The 21,479-nt window shown below is 34.1% G+C and overlaps 1 protein-coding gene across 10 annotated transcripts in view; it reads left to right on the top strand.

Moving 5' to 3' along the window:
* The window catches only part of CNTLN (centlein), a 330,872-nt gene that overhangs the window by 128,351 nt on the left and 181,042 nt on the right, over window positions 1-21,479 (top strand). For 9 of the 10 annotated variants that reach the window (XM_019934875.3, XM_019934873.3, XM_033858061.2 and 6 more), the window contains 2 exons: window positions 11,561-11,723; window positions 15,489-15,683. In XM_019934875.3, coding sequence (XP_019790434.1) covers window positions 11,561-11,723; window positions 15,489-15,683 — 358 coding nt within the window. The remainder of the gene's footprint in view (window positions 1-11,560; window positions 11,724-15,488; window positions 15,684-21,479) is intronic. The other variant, XM_033858062.2, reaches the window with a different exon arrangement.

The raw sequence follows: 21,479 nt of genomic DNA, 5'->3' as shown, positions 1-21,479 counted from the left end.
ACTAAATGAAGTGGAGATAGGCAACCTTCCAGAAAAAGAATTCAGAATAATGATAGTGAAGATGATCCAGGACCTCCGAAAAAGAATGGAGGCAAAGATGGAGAAGATGCAAGAAATGTTTAACAAAGACCTAGAAGAATGAAAGAACAAACACCTAGAAGAATTAAAGAACAAACAAACAGAGGTGAACAATACAATAGCTGAAATGAAAAATGCACTAAAAGGAATCAATAGCAGAATAAGTGAGGCAGAAGAACGGTTAAGTGACCTGGAAAACAGAATGGTGGAAATCACTGCCGTGAACAGAATAAAGAATGAAAGAAATGAAGACAGCATAAGAGACCTCTGGGACAACATTAAATGCAACAACATTCGCATTATAGGGATCCCAGAAGGAGAAGAGAGAGAGAAAAGACCCGAGAAAATATTTGAAAAGATTATAGTTGAAAACTTTCCTAACATGGGAAAGGAAATAGCCACCCAAGTCCAGGAAGTGCAGAGAGTCCCAGACAGGATAAACCCAAGGAAAAACATGCCGAGACACACAGTAATCAAATCGCCAAAAATTAAAGTCAAAGAAAAATTATTATAAGCAATAAGGGAAAAATGACAAATAACATACAAGGGATCTCCCATAAGGATGACAGCTGATTTCTCAGCAGAAACTCTACAAACCAGAAGGGAGTGGCACGATATATCTAAAGTGATGAAAGGGAAGAACCTACAACCAAGAGTACTCTACCTGGCTAGGATCTCATTCAGATTTGATGGAGAAATCAAAAGCTTTACAGACAAGCAAAAGCTAAGAGAATGCAACACTACCAAACAACTCTACAACAGATGCTAAAGTAACTTCTCTAAGTGGGAAACACAAGAGAAGAAAAGGACCTACAGAAACAAACCCAACACAATTAAGAAGTTGGTAATAGGAACATACATATCAATAATTACCTTAAATGTGAATGGAATAAATGCTTCAACCAAAAGAGAGAGGCTCACTGAATGGATACAAAAATAAGACCCGTATATATGCTGTCTACAGGAGACCCACTTCAGACGTAGGGACACATACAGACTGAAAATGAGGGGATGCAAAAAGATACTCCATGCAAATGGAAATCAAAAGAAAGCTGGAGTAGCAATACTCATATCAGATAATACAGACTTTAAAATAAAGAATGTTACAAGAGACAAGGAAGGACACTACATAGTGGTCAAGGGATCAATGCAAGAAGATATAACACTTATAAATATATTCACCCAACATAGGAGCACCTCAATACATAAGGCAACTGCTAACAGCTATAAAAGTGGGCATCGACAGTAACACAGTAATAGTGGGGGACTTTAACACCTCACTTACACCAATGGACAGATCACCGAGGCAGAAAATTAATAAGGAAACACAAGCTTTAAATGACACAATAGACCAGATAGATTTAATTGATATTTGTAGGACATTCCATCTGAAAACAGCAGATTACACTTTCTTCTCAAGTGCACATGGAACATCGTCTAGGGTAGATCAAATCTTGGGTCACAAATCAAGCCTTGCTAAATGTAAGAAAATCGAAATCATACCAAGGATCTTTTCCAACCACAACATTGAAATTAGAAATAAATTACAGGGAAAAAAACTTAAAAAGCACAAACAAATGGAGGTTAAACAATACATTACTAAATAACCAAAAGATCACTGAAGAAATCAAAGAGGAAATCAAGAAGTATCTAGAGACAAATGGCAACGAAAACATGACGACCCAAAACCTATGGGATGCAGCAAAAGCAGTTCTAAGAGGGAAGTTTATAGCAAAACAATGCTACCTCAAGAAACAAGAAAAATCTCAATCTAACCTTACACCTAAAGGAAGTAGAGAAAGAAGAACAAACAAAATCCAAAATTAGTAGAAGGAAAGAAATTATAAAGATCAGAGCAGAAATAAATGAAATAGAAACAAGAAAACAATAGCAAAGATCAATAAAACTAAAAGCTGGTTCTTTGAGAATATAAACAGAATTGACAGACCTTTAGTGAGACTCATCAAGAAAGAGGGAGAGGACTGAAATCAATAAAATTAGAAATGAAAAAGGAGAAGTTGCAATGGACACTGCAGAAACACAGAGCATTATGAGAGACTACTACAAGCAACTCTATAGCAATAAAATGGACAACCTAGAAGAAATGGACAAATGTTTAGAAAGCAATAACCTTCCAAGATGGAACCAGGAAGAAATAGAAAATATGAACAGACCAATCACAGGTAATGAAATTGAAACTGATTAAAAATCTTCCCACAAGCAAAAGTCCAGGGCCAGATGGCTTCACAGGCGAATTCTATCAAACATTTAGAGAAGTGCTAACACAGATCCTTCTCAAAAGCTTCCAAAAATATTGCAGAGGAAGGAACACTCCCAAACTCATTTTACGAGGCCACTGTTACCCTGATACCAAAACAAGACAAAGATACTACAAAAAAAAATTACCGACCTATATCACTGATGAATATAGATGCAATAATTCTCAACAAAATGATAGCAAACAGAATACAACAACACATTTAAAGGGTCATACACCGTGATCAAATGGGATTTATATCAGGGATGCACGGATTCTTTAATATACGCGAATCAATCAATGAAGAATAAAAACGATATTAACAAATTGAAGAATAAAAATGATATGATTATCTCAATAGATGCACAAAAAGCTTTTGACATAATTCAACACCCATTTATGATAAAACTCTCCAGAAAGTAGGCATAGTGGGAACCCACCTCAACATAATGAAGGCCATATGTGACAAACCTACAGAAAAGATCATTCTCAGTGTTGAAAAACTGAAAACATTACCTCTAAGATCAGGAACAAGACAAGGATATCCATTCTCGCCAGTATTATTCAACATACTTTTGGAAGTCCTAGCCACAGCAATCAGAGAAGAAAAAGAAATAAAAGGAATACAAGTTGGAAAAGAAGTAAAACTGTCACCGTTTACAGATGCCATGATACTATACATAGATAATCCTAAAGATGTGACCAGAAAACTACTAGAGCTAATCAATGAATTTGGTAAAGTTGCAGGATACAAAATTAATGCACAGAAATCTGTTGCGTTCCTATTCAATAACAACAAAAGATCAGAAAGAGAAATTAAGGAAACAATCCCATTTACCATTGCAACAAGAGGAATAAATCTACCTAAGGAGGTAAAAGACCTGAACTCAGAAACCTATAAGACACAGATGAAAGAAATCAAAGGTGATACAAACAGATGGAGAGATATACCATGTTTTTGGACTGGAAGGATCAATATTGTGCAAATGACTATACTACCCAAAGCAATCTACAGATTCAGTGATATCCCTAGCAAATTACCAATGACATTGTTTACAGAACTAGAACAAAAAATCTTAAAATTTGTGTGGAGACACAAAAGACCCCGAATAGCCAAAGCAATCTTGAGTGAAAAAAACAGCTGGAGGAATCCGACTTCCTGACTTCAGACTATACTACAAAGCTACATTAATGAAGACAATATGATACTGGCACAAAAACAGAAATGAAATATAGGTCAATGGAATAGGATAGAAAGCCCAGAGATAAACCCATGCACCTATGGTCAACTAATCTATGACAAAGGAGGTCAGGATATACAATGGAGAAAAGACAGTCTCTTCAACAAGTGGTGCTGGGAAAACTGGACAGCTACGTATAAAAGAATGAAATTAGAACACTCCCTAACACCCTGCACAAAAATAAACTCAAAATGGGTTAAAGACCTAAATGTGAGAGCAGACACTATAAAACTCTTAGAGGAAAACATAGGAAGAACACTGTTTGACATAAATCACAGCAAGATCTTTTTTGATCCACCTCCTAGAGTAATGGAAATAAAAACGAAAATAAAGAAATGGGACCTGATGAAACTTAAAAGCTTTTGCACAGCAAAGGAAACTATAAAGAAGATGAAAAGACAACCCTCAGAATGGGAGAAAATATTTGCAAACGAAGCAACGGACAAAGGATTAATCTCCAAAATACATAAACAGCTCATGCAGCTCAGTATTAAATAAACAAACAACCCAATCAAAAAATGGGCAGAATACCTAAATAGACATTTGTCCCTAAAGGACATACAAATGGGCAAAAGGCATATGAAAAGATGCTCAACATCACTAATTACTAGATAGATGCAAATCAGTACTACAATGAGGTATCACCTCACACTGGTTAGAATGGGCATCATCAGAAAATCTACAAATAACAAATGCTGGAGAGGATGTGGAGAAACGGGAACCCTCTTGCACTGTTTGTGGGAATGTAAATTGATACAGCCACTATGGAGAACAGTATGGAGGTTCCTTGAAAAACTAAGAATTACCATATGACCCAGCAATCCCACTAGTGGGCATATACTCAGAGAAAACCATAATTCAAAAAGAAACATACACCCCAATGTTCATTGCAGCAATATTTACAATAGCCATATCATGGAAGCTTCCTAAATGCCCATCAACAGACGAATGGATAAAGAAGATGTGGTACATATATACAGTGGAATATCACTCAGCCATAAAATGGAACAAAATTGGGTCATTTGTAGAGACATGGATGGATCTAGAGTCTGTAATACAGAGTGAAGTAAGTCAGAAAGAGGAAAACAAATATCATATATTAATGCATATATGTGGAATGTAGACGAATGCTAGAGATGAACTGGTTTGCAAGGCAGAAATAGAGACACAGATGTAGAGAACAAATGTATGGACACCAAAGGTGGGGGAAAGCAAGAGTCGGGGGTGGGGGTGGGATGAATTGGGATTGACATATACACTAATATGTATAAAATAGATAACTAAGAAGAACCTGGTTTATAAAAAAAATAAATTTAAATTAAAAAAACTGGAAATGAAAGATAAAGACCAAGTTATTTGCCTATATATGAGTAATTAACATAGCAAACCCAAAAAAAATTTATAGAAAGATTTCTAAAATTAATAATGTGGATTTAGCACACTTGGTAGATACAAGGTCAGTGTAGAAAATTCAAATGCATTTTTTATGCCAGCACAAAAATTAGGAAATAGACTTAAAAAGAATATAATTTATAATATAGGTAAAAATATGAACAGCAAATATAATGAAAGATATGTGTTACCTTTATACAGAGATCTGTAAAACATTATTGAGAGAAATAGAAAGTCTAGTATGTACAGATAAATACAGAGTTCATGATTTGCAAGACTCAGTATGATAAAGATGTCTATTCTCTCCAAATAGATATTGAGATTCAGAGGAATACAAATTATCAGCAACAGGAAACTATTATTACCCCCAGGCCAGAAGGGGCAAGGAGAGAAGCTTTTACTGGATCTCTGTGAGAAGTCTAGCCCTGGGAGAGAGGCTGACTAATAGGAGAAGTATTCTTAGATACAGGAACAGAGACACTGCCAACTGTGGCTCATTGGAGAGGGAGATAGGGAAAGAAATACCTTGACCTCTTTTTCCTTTACCCTCTAATCATGGACCAGCACTTTCAGCTACTCAAATATAAACCCAGAAGAAAGGGAGCCAATGTAATGTAGTCTGTGGAAGTTGGCCTCTCAGGCTAGATTGTAGTCTAGAGTACAGAGAGTAATAGTGTAGAGATGATGAATATTGGATAAGAGAATATGTGGTGCATTCTCCATTTCTGCTCTTTTTCAGAGCTTTCCTGGACATTTATTGCTTAATTAATTTTTCCATATAAACTTTAGGTTAAACTGGCTTATTTCTTGTTTGCTATTTTATTATGGCATCAAATTTAAAAGCAAACTGAAGGAGAATTGCCCTCTTGATGATGTCAGTTTTTCTGTCCCAGAGAATGGGAGTGCCATTACATTTGTTTCAGTACCTTTCTGTCCTTATGAAATGTTTTGTTCCTTATGCTGGTTTTGACCTTTCTTCTTAAATTTTTATTCCTAGCTCTTTCATGGTTTTTGTTACTGTTTTAAATGGAATCTTTCTTTCCCCTATAGTTTCCTACTGATTTTCCTTTTATTACTTGTTGTTTTTGCTGTGCTATTCTGTTTTGATGTGTTATGATTTGGTAGGTAAAGTGTCCAACAAAGTTATTTTGATTTTACTGTGAATTGTACTTTTTACTTTTTTCTGTATAATATTTTTTGCCTTGAGTTTTAATTCCTCTGAAATTAATATTGCTATTCTTTTTGGGGGGTTATATTTATATGGTAACAAACTAAGTACATAATTGTTTAGGTGTAATGATACATGTGAATTATAAGAAAATACATGTAGTACGGAAAAGTACAAAGAAGATAGAGGGAAAAAATTAAAGTTAAAATACAACCCCAGAGGAATAATAGCCATTAAAATTTTATTAGAATCGTTCTGTATTTTTCTCAACACATATTTATAGATTGAAGAGTAGGTAAACAAGTTCTTAGATAAAAGGGACTGTATTGAACATTTTTGTTTGTTTGTTTTTGGCTGCATCGGGTCTTCGTTGCAGCACATGGGATCTTCATTGTGGCATGCGAACTTCTTAGTTGAAACATGAAGCTTCTTAGTTGCGACATGCGGACTTCTTAGTTGTGGCATGAGGACTCTTAGCTGCTGCATGCACGCAGGATCTAGTTCCCTGACCAGGGATTGAACCCAGGCCCCCTGCATTGGGAGCATGGGGTCTTACCTACTGGACCACCAGGGAAGTCCCGAACATGTTTTTCTAATAAGTGATAACTTCAGTTTTTGTGATATAATGGAACAATAGACACTGAAGTGAAATTGAAAGAATTATTAAATCTCAGATAATTTTTTCTTCTCTATAAGAACCACTAACTATTTTTCTAAAACTAAGAAAGAAATGGCATGAAAAAAACTTTGGAGGTTGATGTAATTATGTTTTTTTTTTAAAAAAAACTACATTTCATCTTGAATTGGATTTGATACCCTGCTACGTACACTTAGTAAAATAGGACATACATTCAACCATTTTAACTCCTTCTCATTTTGCATCTCAGGATTTATAACCTTTATCTCCTCATGCATAACCACAGTGCCTAAAGATATTTAGACTTAGTTTTCTGTATTGCTTCAGTGCTCTTCACTAAACTTTTTACTCTTGATGTGTTTATTCCTATACTCAATTTTGATTCACCTTAAAGGCCCATTTTTACCAGGGCCTTCTCTGTTGCTGGAGTATGCTTTCTCCTCCATTAACATCAGATTTAGCCACGTGGCCTGTGGAATGAGTGTGAAAGTGATGTATATCATGTCCTGGCAAGTGTTTTAAAAGAGTCATTGCTTGAATTGCCTTTACTTTTTGCCCTCTGCCATTAGAGTGGCATATTACTAATGCCGTCTACTGCTCCAGTTTGGGTCTTAGGATAGGGGAAAGCCACATGTAATGTGAGCAAGCAAATCTTTGTTTTTGTAACAGTACGTTTTGGTTTTTTTTTTTTTTGGTAACTGCAAAATAACCTATAGATGCTGTCTGAAACCCTTTGTCAGTCTTTGCTATCAAATTTGATGTCTAAAGGGATATTCCTAATTTCTCCTATGGCTTATTCAATCCCTTAGTAAACATCACTGTAACTGAGCAATACAGTATTTTTAATCAGCTTAACATTCTTCTTCTTTTTTTTAATCTTAAAAAGTATTTATTTATTTATTTTCTCACACACACACACACGCACACACACACACACACACACACAGTATTTTATTTTTACAAGAGAGAAATAAACTGACACCAAGCATTGTAAATGGATGACCACAACAAAAGCAACAATGATTGCAATTACCAGACATGAAACACACTCATACTATGTCATAATATTGACAGAAACATAGATCAATGGAACAAGATAGAAAGCCCAGAGATAAACACACGCACCTATGGTCAACTAATCTATGACAAAGGAGGCAAAGATATACATGGAGAAAAGACAGTGTCTTCAATAAGTGGTGCTGGGAAAACTGGACAGCTACATGTAAAAGAATGAGATTAGAACACTCCCTAACCCCATACACAAAAATAAACCCAAAATGGATTCGAGACCTAAATGTAAGACCGGACACAACATTCTTCTTGAGATGGGAAGAAGTGTCGTTGGTTCTCAGCATCGTCTTAGCTCAACCTACCCTTTCACCCTTTCCTTTATTCTTTTTAATCCGTGTTTGGAGGAACTTCTCAAGTTTGAACCTACCAATTAATTTTACTTTCCATAGTTTTGGTTTGCCTCATAACTTCTCTCATTATGGATTTTAATGCTATTATGACATCTTTCTTTCTTAACAATCTTTCTTCTTTATGTTATCCTTATCATTTCATCCATTCAACAACTGTCTTATCCCATATATCCTAGAAAACAGAGGCTGAGTGAAGGTTACTGATTACTTACTTGAGAGATTCAATTCCAAGGCAGAGTGAGTGAGAGAAGAATAATCTGAGGCAGGGAAGGATAAAGAGTAATTCAAGGAAACACATCATTGTGCTGGCCACTGCTTCATGATGAGCCATGAAGAGACATCAGGTGCATTGAATTAGACACTCAGGTTGATTCTGGACAGACTATAGAAAGAAACCATGCCCTATAGCAATCCATCAGATAGAAAAAACAAAAAAGACAAACAAAAAACCTTCTTGTGTTTTATCTTCCATTGATCAAAGTTTGCTGCTTATACCATGCCTGTGTTGTAGCATTTTATCCTAATCTGGAAGTGGTACAAGGAGACAAATATGCTAGGCATGCAGCTGGTTGACCTCAAGTGATGGAGCCACATAGCTGCATAAATGTTATAGGCTTAAGTGGTAGTTAATAGTCTGAGGCAGAGCAAGGGACTAAGAATCTAGGAGGCTGGTGAGCTGAATCTGAAGAGGTATATAAGATGTGTCTAAGACAACAACCAATATTTAATAGGCTAGAGGAACTATGCTAGGTTGTCCATTTGTAGCAGTGAGCACAAAAGTCCCTACCTTCACAGACATTTTTGTTAAGATTATCTTCACATCTTGACTTTCTATTGAGATAATTAAGAGAAGTGCAATGGTTTCTTTTTCATACATTTTCTAGACCTTTCTTATAATTCCTTCAGTAACTCCTACTCAGAGGTATAATTTTCCTCTGAGTATGCACAATAAAACTTCTTTTTTCTTAATTCTAAGCACTCCTTTTAAATAATTCCTGTTTGTTTTTCTTTACTTATTTTCAAATGAAGATAGGTCTACACAAGTTCAGTGTTTTCCAGCGGTCCAGATGTATGTTTCCAAAGCCTTATTTGCAGTTTACTTTGATACTGATCAGTTTCCACTTTCATATTTGCAACATTGTTGTACATTCTATCTCATCTACTTTTCAGATGGTGGTGTGAGAAGACACAAAGAAAGAAACATTTATACATAATATAAAATTATGCTTCCATTCCGTTTACTGAGAGTATGCCCAGAAAATAGCACAAGATGAGAGACAAGAATATGCTCTTCTCTTAGTTGATTTTTACTCCCCAACTGTCTCATAGTATGAACATCTCCCAACTCAAGTGTTTCTTCTGATTAAAGATACATATATTTTGTTCCAGATGACCCTTAAATCCAAGCCAATGACTGATTCTGGCCCTCTCTTTAAGAAAAATTATCTTCTATTATTAGAGGAGAACGTTTTCTGTGTTTTATATTGTATTGAAAGATGATATGTATTATCTTCATCATGTCTCCTTTCTAAACGCAACATTTACTTAGGTCTCTTGGTTAACACATATCTTGACTATCTGTGCTGATGGAATTTTATTCTACAGCTACTGCCTATCTCCTTTGATAATTCTTGCCAGTGTTATTCTTGAAAAATGACAATACTCAGCAAGAATCATTACTATGTGTCTCTTCTCTCCCTCTCTTGTATTATATTTTCTCAAGGCATGTATCATTATTGATTCTCTTCTTTCCCTTCCCCCATTTTTGGACTATTATTTTCTACAGGTTTCAGTTTCTTGAATAGTTACAGAAAAAAAGTGCTATAGTCTAAATGTTTGTGTCCACCCAAAATTCATATGTTGAAATTCTAATGCCTAATGTGATGGCATTAGGAGGTGGGGTCCTTAAGGAGGTGCTTCGGTTATGAGGGTAGAACCCTCTTGTAAAAAAGACCTCTCAGAGCCCCCGAGTGCCTTCCACCGTATGAGGATGTAACAATAAGTGTGCGACCTGGAAGAGGGTCCTCACTTGACTATGCTGGCAGTTTGATCTCTAACTTCCAGCCTCCCCAGCTGTGAGAAATAACTTTCTGGTTTTTGTAAACTACCTAGTCTGTGCTGTTTTTGTTATATCAAAAGGACGAAGGCAGATGGTGTATGTACATCTATCTGTGTGGGTTCAGGGGTTTCTGTTGTATCTGGAGAATATTAATACTCTAAACCTGTAAAAGAGCAGAGTTCCGGAATTCCCTGGTGGTCCAGTGGTTAGGACTCGGCGCTTTCACTGCTGTGGCCTGGGTTCAATCCCTGGTCAGGGAACTGAGATTCTGCAAGCCATGTGGCAAGGCAAAAAAAAACCAAAATAGAAATTAAAAATAAATAAATAAATAAGCAGAGCTCATTTCTCCCATATTAATATTCATCCATGTTCAACAACTGTCTGCATATCTTTTATGTTTCTTCTTTCTTTTAAGATTTATCTTATGTGAATGAATCACCAGTTTGAGGTTATAAGTAAAGAACAGTCTCCATTAAAAATAGTCTCCAAAATATATACTATAATGTATACTTCTGTGAAATACATCTCTATAAATATCTTTCTCTTCAAATTTATTTTACAACATATTTTCCAGTTTTATATGACCTGTATCACACAGGATTCACCACCACAGGAATCTGGAAACCTCTATCCCAGAGGTGTGGTTTTCCTGGACCCTTAGGGCCATGAAGACTGTCACTCCAGTTCATTTGTCCTTCTGCTTACCAAGTTTACCCTGGGTGGGTTGCAAGGAGTGATTTCACCTTGTATTGCTCTCCTTCCTTCTGACAAAAAACCTCATCATTTCCTTCAAGAGGAGTCACAGGAATCCCAGCCTAGGCCCCTGAGGTGACAAACTAGTGGTGCTTTAAGGAACTTTTGTTTGAAAACTTAATTTACCTTTTGGGATTCTTTTTAATACATTTAAGTTTCTATATAATATAAAATGAAAGGTTGAGTTACCCTGTATTCAGAACTATCTGATAGTTGGCATCAGTGCTTATTAATTCTTGGAACTGAAGTGTAACTTAATTTCAATAAGAAGGTGGTAGTATGACTGTATATCCAGGGTTTTTATTACTATCAAGCTATAAAAGAAAATTGATAAGTATTTGGCTTTGAAAGTCATAGTAGTTCTATCAATACTTTCTAGGTGTATGTGATAAATATTAAATACTTCATATGTTATTTCTCTTGTTAATATGTTTGCCTGCAGTAAAAAATAATAGATGAAAAAACTGGAGGCCGATCTATAACTTTAGATGAACAAAATTATTTAACTAAGATGATCTTTATTCATGCTTCTCTCTATTGCTTGCTTTGCACAGGAAGGAGTTGCAGGAGCTGCAGAATCTGTACAAACAGAACAGTGCACATACAGCACAGCAAGCAGAACTGATCCAACAGCTTCAGCTTCTGAATATGGACACACAGAAGGTACTGAGGAACCAGGAAGATGTTCACACAGCTGAAAGTATATCATATCAAAAAGTACGCTTTTATTCTGTCATAAAAATGTAAATTTATATGTGTGAACTTATAAAAATATATAGAATTCAAATTTTTGCACATTTCAATATTGCTTTATTACTCCCTTTTATATTGCTTCTTCAAAATTAAAAATGAAATATGATTCAATTTGGTAATATTCAAAATTATGTGAGTATTTTTATGGCTGTTAAGGCCGAAACATTTAAAATATACATGCAAATTTATTCTGTAGGATATTGTTTTTATAAATTGGAGTTTTGATATCTACTATGAAACATACTAGAACTGTAGTCCTCAAACCAGGAAGGATTTGGAGAATGGGATTATTCAGCCTTCTATGAAGAGAAATTATTCAACAAGTATGATTCTAGTTTATGACCTAAAGCAGTCTTTCAGTTATAGAATTTGCACATTATTTTATTGGCAAATCTGCACAAACACAAATGGGTATGCTGATGAGGTCTTTAGGATCAATATTTTCCAAGGATCTTTCTCTTTATTTTGTGTGTTTCTTTTAAGTAGTCATTTTACTTTACAGTTGTTGAAGGAGCCCCTCAAGAAGGCTTACCCAGATATTTAGGTATGCTGACACAGCAGCAATACTTACAGCTAGTAATTAAAAAACACTTTTATTGAATTCTTTATGTTTTGTGTGGTGTACACATTTATAGAAATAATTTATTTTCTACACAGATCAACCCTATGAGATTGATGTTATTTCCTCTTAATAGTTGAGGCAGCCAAGGCTTAGAGAGGTTAAATGGTGCAGTCTATGTTATTTGGGGATTATTTCTGTCTAAGCTTACTCTTCTCCTAAAAAAGCACTGTGGAAATTCAACATCTATAATTAATATGAAATAAATAACTATTAAGTAAACTTTAAACACATACTTTCAAATGATGCTTTGTAACTGTGGTTTTTCGACTAAATTCTGTGTTTCCTTCGAGTTTCTGTCAGGACGAGGATGACACCAAGCATCAGGGTAGTGTCCATCCTCTCCACTTTGAATAGAACAGCTCCACCTTTTTGTTTTATACAGCGGGATTGCCCATTATGCTTTTGTTTCTAAACCAGACTCCATTGCTAAATTGACTTGAAAAATTGGACCTTATTAGTAACTTTAACTCTTTTCTCTTTTTCACTGTGTAGGTGTTTAACGCAAACCTTTCTTTCTCTTTCTTGATTTTTGCTTGAAAGTCCCTAACCCATGGCAAGTTATATTAAAATATGTCTTTAGGGTTGCTTGTTGTTAAAGTTCATAACTCTTTTCTCTCATGTGCAAATACTTTGCTGTTTCTCGTCTCAGTTAGCAAGAGAGAACTTGGTAAGGTGGAAGAAAAAGGCAGTGTTTCCTTTGCTATTTACTTTTTCAATCTTTTGTTCTAAGATTCCTTTTTCAGCTTTGCTTAACTTAAAATTTAAGATAAATTGTTTCAGCCTTAATTCTACTTTTTGGTTGATCCTCCTTAGCAGCCTTTGCAGAGAGCAACCATTTTTTTAATACCCTACCTGAGAACTTTTGTAGATTCTATATCATTTCAAACAACTGAATACTTAAGCATTTTTATTTGAAGTGATTATTACCAAAGTAATACATGCTTGTGATAAATTTTCAAAAAATTCAGAAGCGTATAAAAAAATAAAGTTCTCTGCCCTCCTGCCTGAAGCCATTGCCCCAGACTTTACTGCTCTTAATATTTGAGAGTGTATCCTAGAGTCCCTCTAGAAGAACAGAATATTTTAAAATTATTTCATCTTTTTAATTATATAAGAATTACATAAATATATTATTATAAAAATTTGAAATGATATAGAAGTACTGATAATGCTAATATAACAGATTTGAGTTCTCTTCCACTCATCCCAGTTCATTTCATTCCCCTCCCCAGGGGTAATCATCTGAGTAGTCATTCCAGACCTTTTCATGCATTATATACTGTGTCTGTGTACATATACACATATCACCAATCTAGGTATCTTACATTTTTAATATTAATTAATTTATCCTATCCTTACTGTTCGTTAACTTGCTGTTTTCAAATAATATGCCTTGAGTATATTTCCATGACAGTATGTATAGCTCTTGCTCTCCTCCTCCTCCCCATGCTCCAACAGAAACATGTAAAGTACAGCGTGGATTTACCAGAGTATAATTTGATTACTGAGGTCTCCCTCCTCAACTTTTTTTTATAAACTTCAGAAGGAGGCATTCCACATCTCTTCTATGGTGTCAGTTTTCCCTACTGGATCATTTCTAACCACATAAAAACATGCTGTTGTGTCTCTGATCTGCATGGAAGACCAAAACAATTAAGCAACAACAAAAAACCTGTCTTGACCTTACTATATTCCTTTCCTTCCCTTCCTTTCTTTCCTTTTCCAGCAATATTCCTTGCAAGAGTTAACTTGTCTCAAAGTTCTCTTCTTCCATTCTCTTTTGAACCTATTCCAATCAAGTTTTTGCCCCTTTCACTCCACTAAAATTTCTCTTTGCAGAATCATTTGTGACTCCCATATTGCTGAATTCAGTAATCTTTTAGCAGTCTTCATCTTACCTCACTTACCAGCAACATTGTCACAGTCGATGACTCTATCCTTTGAAACCCTTTTTTTCCCTTCTGGCTTACAGCATATAACAGTTGTATGATTTTCTTCTTTCAGTTTCTAGCTGTTTCTTTTCTGTTGCTTTCTAGTCTTCCTTAGTCACCCTGTCCTCTAAATGTTAAAATGTTCCAAGCCAAAATCTTAGGACCTCTTTTTTTTCCCTCTCTTTAAATTCATACCCTAGGTGATTTTATCTACTCACCTAGGCTTTCAAAACCATGCTGTCTATATGCTGATCACTCCCAGATTTGATTATCTGCTCTGGATCTCTTCCCTGAACTCTAGGAAAGAGTGTATCTAATCGCCTACTTAGCATCTTTTAACTTGATGCCTAACGGGCATCTCAGACTTCACATGTTCAAAACTAAGCTATTGTTTGCCCTGCTTTCAGAGGGTGTCTGGAATCCTACTACTTCCCACTACCCCTGCTGTGACCACTAACTTGCATTACCTGAATGTTTGCAGTAGTTTCCTACTTCGTTTCTTTGCTCCCGACCTTACCCACTTTGAGTTTATTCTCAACATAGATGCCAGAATGTTCTTGCTAAAACTTAGTAAGTCAAATCAGGTCATTCCTCTCTTAAATTACCTCCACTGGTTTCTTGTCTGATTAAAAGTAAAAGCCGAAGTCCTTACTACAACCTGTGAGACTCTACATGATCTGACTCTGCATTACCCCTCTGATCTCATCTTTGCCTTCGCTTCTTAATCTCTCTGCTTTGGCCACATTTAACTTTGTTTTTTCACTTGAACATACCAGGTATTCTTCACCCTCAAGGTCTTTGCACTGGGTTCCACTGCCTGAAATCTCTTCCCCCAGTTATCTGCATAGATGACCTTTTTACTGCCTTTATTCTTCACCTCTCACAGCTTAAATCCGTTCTTTATCATGAAGATTAATATAGCTAGCTTAAAATGTTTGCACCCCTGTATTACAACTGGCCAATAGAACATCTTGTCTTTTTAACGTCAGTTGGAGTTTTGTATTGGTATGTGATTATATCATTTAGTTTCCCATATGTTTTTATATTGTTTTTCCTCTTAGACTATTAAAATAACTTGAGGGCAATGAGTATGTCATATATAGACCATATGTGTAAATATATAGACATAACTATTTTATTGATTATTAATAAATTTGGATATATGTTTTGAAACAGCTTTACAATGAGTTACATATTTGGTTTGAAACCACAAAATCAAGTGAAGCTATGCTCCGACAAAGTGTTGTTAATCTTCAGGATAAGCTATTTCAAAAAGAGCGGGAAAACGCTAAATTAAAAGAAAAGCTTCAGGAGTCACAAGGAGCACTCTATCCTTTACCTCAAGAATGTGATTCAGACCACTCAGAACAGGTGAGACATTTTCTAAAAATGTTACCCAGTATAATATCATATTAAATTTTCTAGTATAATTGACTAAAACACAAAAATTGAATAAATTTGCATATATTAGAATATAAGTGTGGCAGATTTATGTTGTGCTATTTTTTGTACTCTGTAGACATAAATATTATATACAATATGGATTCATATAGAAATGCATATAGAAACACAGGGTGTATCTGGTATAGTTATTGGGATGAAACATTTGGCTGATATATGATAATGAAGAGGAAATTAATAGGTCATGTCCACTTCGAGACGTTTTATTGAATGGGGTAATGGAATGAGAAGAGTATTGAATAGAAAGTCGCATAAAAGTACTTGCCATAATTCCTGGTATGTGGTAGTTAATACCATTTAGTCCCAGTTCTATCACTATCTTGATATATGATTTTGGACAGATCAGTTGACGTTTCTACCTATTCTTGTCCTATTAAGTGAGGTAGTACAAATGTATAGATAAATATGCAGATTCAGGATTCAAATAAACCTGGGATCAAATTATAGCTTTGCCTGTGACCTTTGTGAACTTGAGCAAATTTCTTAACCCTTTAGCCAAAGTTTCTTCACAAATAAAATGTTGATATTAATAGTATCTTTGTCATAAGAGTTTTGTGAGGATTAATGAGGTATAATGCATGTCAAATGCAGAGCCTGTCACATAGAAAATATCCAGTGGTACCTCTTTTAGGTAATTTTCAAGGTAACTGTCATCTCTAAATATGTATTATAAAACAATCTTATTCCTATAAAGTTATTTGTTTTTAAGGCACTCAGTACTTCTTTAAGTGTTAGAATTTAAAGAAATGAAATTAACACAAGTACGTAATTGGGAGCTTAAATGTTTATTAATGATCCTTTAACTTTAATGATCCAGTAATTTTTCAACCCAGCATATTTTGTCTTGCTAACAACTCAAACATAAGATTTTTTCATTTGTATTGTATTATATTGAATTTTTTGGACATCAGGTGCACAGAATTGGGTTAGTCATAAGATTTGTATCATGACCCAGTATTATGTTACATGCATATTTATTTTAATTGTTACTTTTTTGTTATAATAAACACTGTTGGTCCCACCAACTAATTCAAGGGTAGGAAATTACTAATAACTTATATCTACTTGTATCCTTCACCCTTTACTGGTACCCTGATTCTCTCACCAGAGGTAACTACTGAACTATTGATCATTTTGATTATTTTTTAGAAAGTTTTATCTCATATAAATTTATGAGGAAATAGAATATTGTTTAGTTTTGCCATTTATAAAAATGTTTCAAATTGTATTGTTTCCTGGGATTTGACAATTTTGACTCATCACTGTGTTAAGATTCATCTATGATGTTTTGTATAACTTCATTTATTTTGACTGATATAAAATATTCTGTTATATGTGATTATATCATAACTACTTGTCCATTCATTTGTAGATGAGTATTAGGGTTATTTCCAGTTTTTTGCTGTTATGAATAATGCTGCAATTGACATTTTTGTACATGACTCTTAGTACACACCTGCATGCATTTTTGTGGATTAACTATCTCAGAATGGAAATCCTAGGTCTAGGGTGTGAAAATGTAAACTTTCACAAAATACTGGTCACTTATTTTTCAAAGTGGTTTTCATCAATTTTACTCATATCAACAATGCATTTGGCTGTATTTCCTACAATTACTAGTCAAGTGAGTGCCCTCCTCTGCAAAATGTCTATTTATGTCTTTTATCCATTCTTGTACTGGATTTTTTTCTTATTGATTTGTAAAAGTTCTTTAAATGTCCTTGATATTAATCTCTAGTAAGTTAAATGTGTGGCAAGTATCTTCTCTCAGTGTGTACCTTGTCTTTTCATTTTCTTTAACATGTCATATGATAAACAGAAATTCTTAATTTTAATTTACAAAATTTAATCTTTTATACTTAGAGCTCATTTAAGAAATTCTTCCCTACCCCAAATATGGAAATATTTGCACCTCTGTTTCCTTCAAAAAGTTTTAAAGCTTTGTTTATGTCATTTATGTTCATAATTCATTCGGAATTGTATTTCACATACAGTATAAGGTAAGGATCCATTTTTATTTATTTATTTTTCCCCAAATAGTAGCCAGTTTTTCCAAATCAACCCATTGGATGATCCACTTTTTTTCTTGTGTAGTGCTGGGCTACCTCTATCATATATCCTAGTTCAGTATATTGAGTTTCTTTCTAGACTCTTTTCTCTATATTCCTGGATAATGTTACATCATCTTAATCAGTATAGCTTCACAGTAAGTTTTTATATCTGGTAGATTACTTTCTTACTGTTCTGTAAAGTGTCTTGGCCATGTTGGCACTTAGCACTATAACTTTAAGGATACTTTAGTTTCATGAAAACACTTGAAATTTTTTGTAAATGATTTTATTGAAGTGTAACATACAAATACTGAAGTGTACAGACCTTAAGTGTTTAACTCAATGACGTTTCACAAATTGAACACATCCATATAAATACCACTCAGATCAAGATGTAGAATATTACCAGCATTCAGCAAACCTCCATAATGTTCCTAATTAGTGGCTACCCCTACAATGTAACCAGCTTTGTCTTCTATCATCATTGATTAGTTTTACTTCTTTTTGAAACTTACAGTATTTTACCTTTAAACACTCTATATGCTATGGGGTTTTTTTGTAAATGTCGTTTATCGTATTAGGAAGTTCCCATCTAGTCACAGTTGAAAGCTTTTTCATGAACAGGTATTAATTGTATACAATGTCTTTTAAGATGATGCTAGGGTTTTTCTCATGTATTCTGTTAACATGGTTATTACATTGATTGTTTTTCAATTATTAATTCAGTTTTGTATTCTTTGAAATAAACCTAACTTTGTTGTAATGTTTTATTATTTCCATATTGCTGGATTCAATTGGCTAATATTTTTCTTAGGATTTTTACATCTATATTTATGAGGGATATTGGGCTGTACTTTTCCTTCCTTGAATGTTTCTTGTTAGATTTTATCAAGGTGATGCTGGTGTCCTAATATGAATTGCAAAGTATTCTCTCTTTTTTACTTCACTAGAAGAGTTTGTATAAAACATATTTCTTTCTTATTAAACACTGAATGCTCTCCTTCTAACATAAGGAACAAGTCAGTTATATTCAAGATTGTACTGGAGATTCTAACTAGTACAGTAAGGCAAGAAACAAATAAAATCATGCTGATTAGAAATAAGGAAGTAAAACTCTTTTTATTCACAGAACCTGAGCATCCGTATACAAAGTGTACTGAATCTATGATGAAACAACTAGAAATAGTAGGAAAATTTAGCAGTGTTGCAAGATACCATCAATTTACAAAAGTCAATTATATATCTAAATATTAGAAACAAATAATTAGAAATTGAAATCGAAAAAGACCATTTATAAGAATATCAAAACTTGTGTAATAATTAAGGGTAAATTTGATAAAATATGAAAAGTACAAAACATACCAGAGGGAAATTAAAAGACATATGTAAGTGGACAGCTAGGCCAAGTTCATGAATCAGAAGATACAATGTTGTCAAAATGTCAATTCTCCCCAAATTGATCTATTTATTATGTAATCCCAATCAAAATTCCAGAAAGCTGTAGTTTTTAGATAAATACAAGCCAATTCTAAAATTTATAGGGAAATGCAAGGGACCTAAAAGAGCAAAATAAAGTATTGGGTTAGCTAAAAAGTTCATTTGGGTTTTTCTATAAGATGTTATGGAAAACCCTGAACGAACTTTTTGACCAACCAAATAGTAAAAAATAAAGTTGGAGGACTTAACACTACCTATTTATCAAGCTAAAAAAGAAAAATGGTGTGGTACTGGCGTAATGATTGACAAAATAATTGGTATAACAGAATAGAGTCCAGAAAAATACCCACTAATACATGTCGCTGTATAGTACCTCTTGAAATGCGGATACTGCAAGTCACTTTGTTCTTTTTCAAGGATGCTCTGTAGACTCTTGCTCTACTGCTTTTAGTATTAGCTTGTCAACTTTACAAATAAATATTCAGTTAGAAATGTTTCTAATTTCCCTTGTAATTTTCTTTTTGCCCCTTTGGTTATTAGAAAATGTGTTATTTACTTTTGAAATGTTTGTGTTTTTTCCTTGTATATCTTATTTTTATTCACTTCTAATATACTTCCATTATGGTCAGAGATAGTGTTCTATAAGATTACTGTATTTGGAAATTTACTGAGACTTGTTGTATGGTCCAGCATATAGTTTTGATGAATGTACTATTTATACCTGAAAATAATTTTTAATCTGCATGTATTGACTGGGGTGTTCCTTAAATATCGATATTAATTTTGTCATTGCGGTTGACAGTGTTCAGATCTTCTGTCTTTAGTGATTTTTATCCTTAGTTTTTAAATCAGTTTTGCTTTCAGTTGCTGAGAGAGGTGTTAAAATCTTCCAGTATGATTGTGGATTTTTCTGTTTTCCCTTTAGTTTGTCAAATTTGCTTCATGTATTTTAAAACTGTTTTATTAGGGGCATACATATTTATGATTGTCATTTCTTTCTAATTAAATGAACCCTTTGCTATTGTAAAATGTCACTTTTAACTGTAATAATATTCTGTTGACTTGAAATCCAATTTTATGATGTTAATATAGCCAATCAGTCTCTTTAATGGTTACATTTTCCATGGGAGGATTACCTTTTTCTTATTCTTTAAATTTCCATCTATAGGTGTCTTAATATTTAAAGTGTGTATACAGGGTAAGATTCTGTTTTTTATTCATTCTGACAATTTCTTCCATTTCATTGCAGCATTAGTGCACTTAAATTTAATTATTAATATGGTTGGGTTTAGGTGTACCATCTTACCATTTGTTTTCCATTTGTCCTATTTTTTGTTCCTCTGTTCCCATTTCCTTCCTTTTTCTGGATTAATTAACTGTTTATATATTTTTAAAAAGCAATTTAAAAACATCACTTTTCTGTCTTCTGGACTCCACTGTTTCTCACAGTATCACTGGAAATTTGTTTCATTGTTCACTTAAATGTGATCTGTCAGTTTTGGCTGGCTTTTTTCCTGAATATTTAACCTTTGGTTTTAAGCACTTTAACTGTGGTGTTCCCAAGTATGATTTTCATTGTAGTCATCCTTCTTGCAGTTTGATAAGCTTCTTTTTTTTCTTTTTTAAGTTTAGACTTTATTTATTATCCATATTCTATTTCTATTTCCTGGGGATTTAAAAAATTTTTAACATCTTTATTGGAGTATAATTGCTTTACAATATTGTGTTAGTTTCTGATATATAACAAAGTGAATCAGCTATATGTATACATATATCCTCATATCCCCTTCCTCTTGTGTCTCCCTCCCACCCTACCTATCCCACCCCTTTAGGTGGTCACAAAGCACTGAGCTGATCTCTCTGTGCTATGCAGCTGCTTCCCACTAGCTATCTATATTACATTTGGTAGTGTATATATGTCAGTGCTACTCTTTCACTTCATCCCAGCTTACCTTTCCCACTCTCTGTGTCCTCAAGTCCATTTTCTACATCTGCATCTTTATTCCTGTCCTGCCACTAGGTTCATCAGAACCATTTTTTTTTAAGATTCCATATGTATGTGTTTATACAGTATTTGTTTTTCTCTTTCTGACTTACTTCGCTCCATATGACAGACTCTAGGTCCATCCACCTCACTACAAATAAGGCAATTTCGTTTCTTTATCTGATGGAGTAATATTCCATTGTATATATGTGCCACATCTTCTTTATCCATTCA

The sequence above is a fragment of the Tursiops truncatus genome, chromosome 6 (assembly GCF_011762595.2).
Source record: "Tursiops truncatus isolate mTurTru1 chromosome 6, mTurTru1.mat.Y, whole genome shotgun sequence".
Classification (NCBI taxonomy): domain Eukaryota; kingdom Metazoa; phylum Chordata; class Mammalia; order Artiodactyla; family Delphinidae; genus Tursiops; species Tursiops truncatus.
Note: the sequence above shows the minus strand (reverse complement) of the source record. Positions and strands in the feature narration are given on the sequence as shown.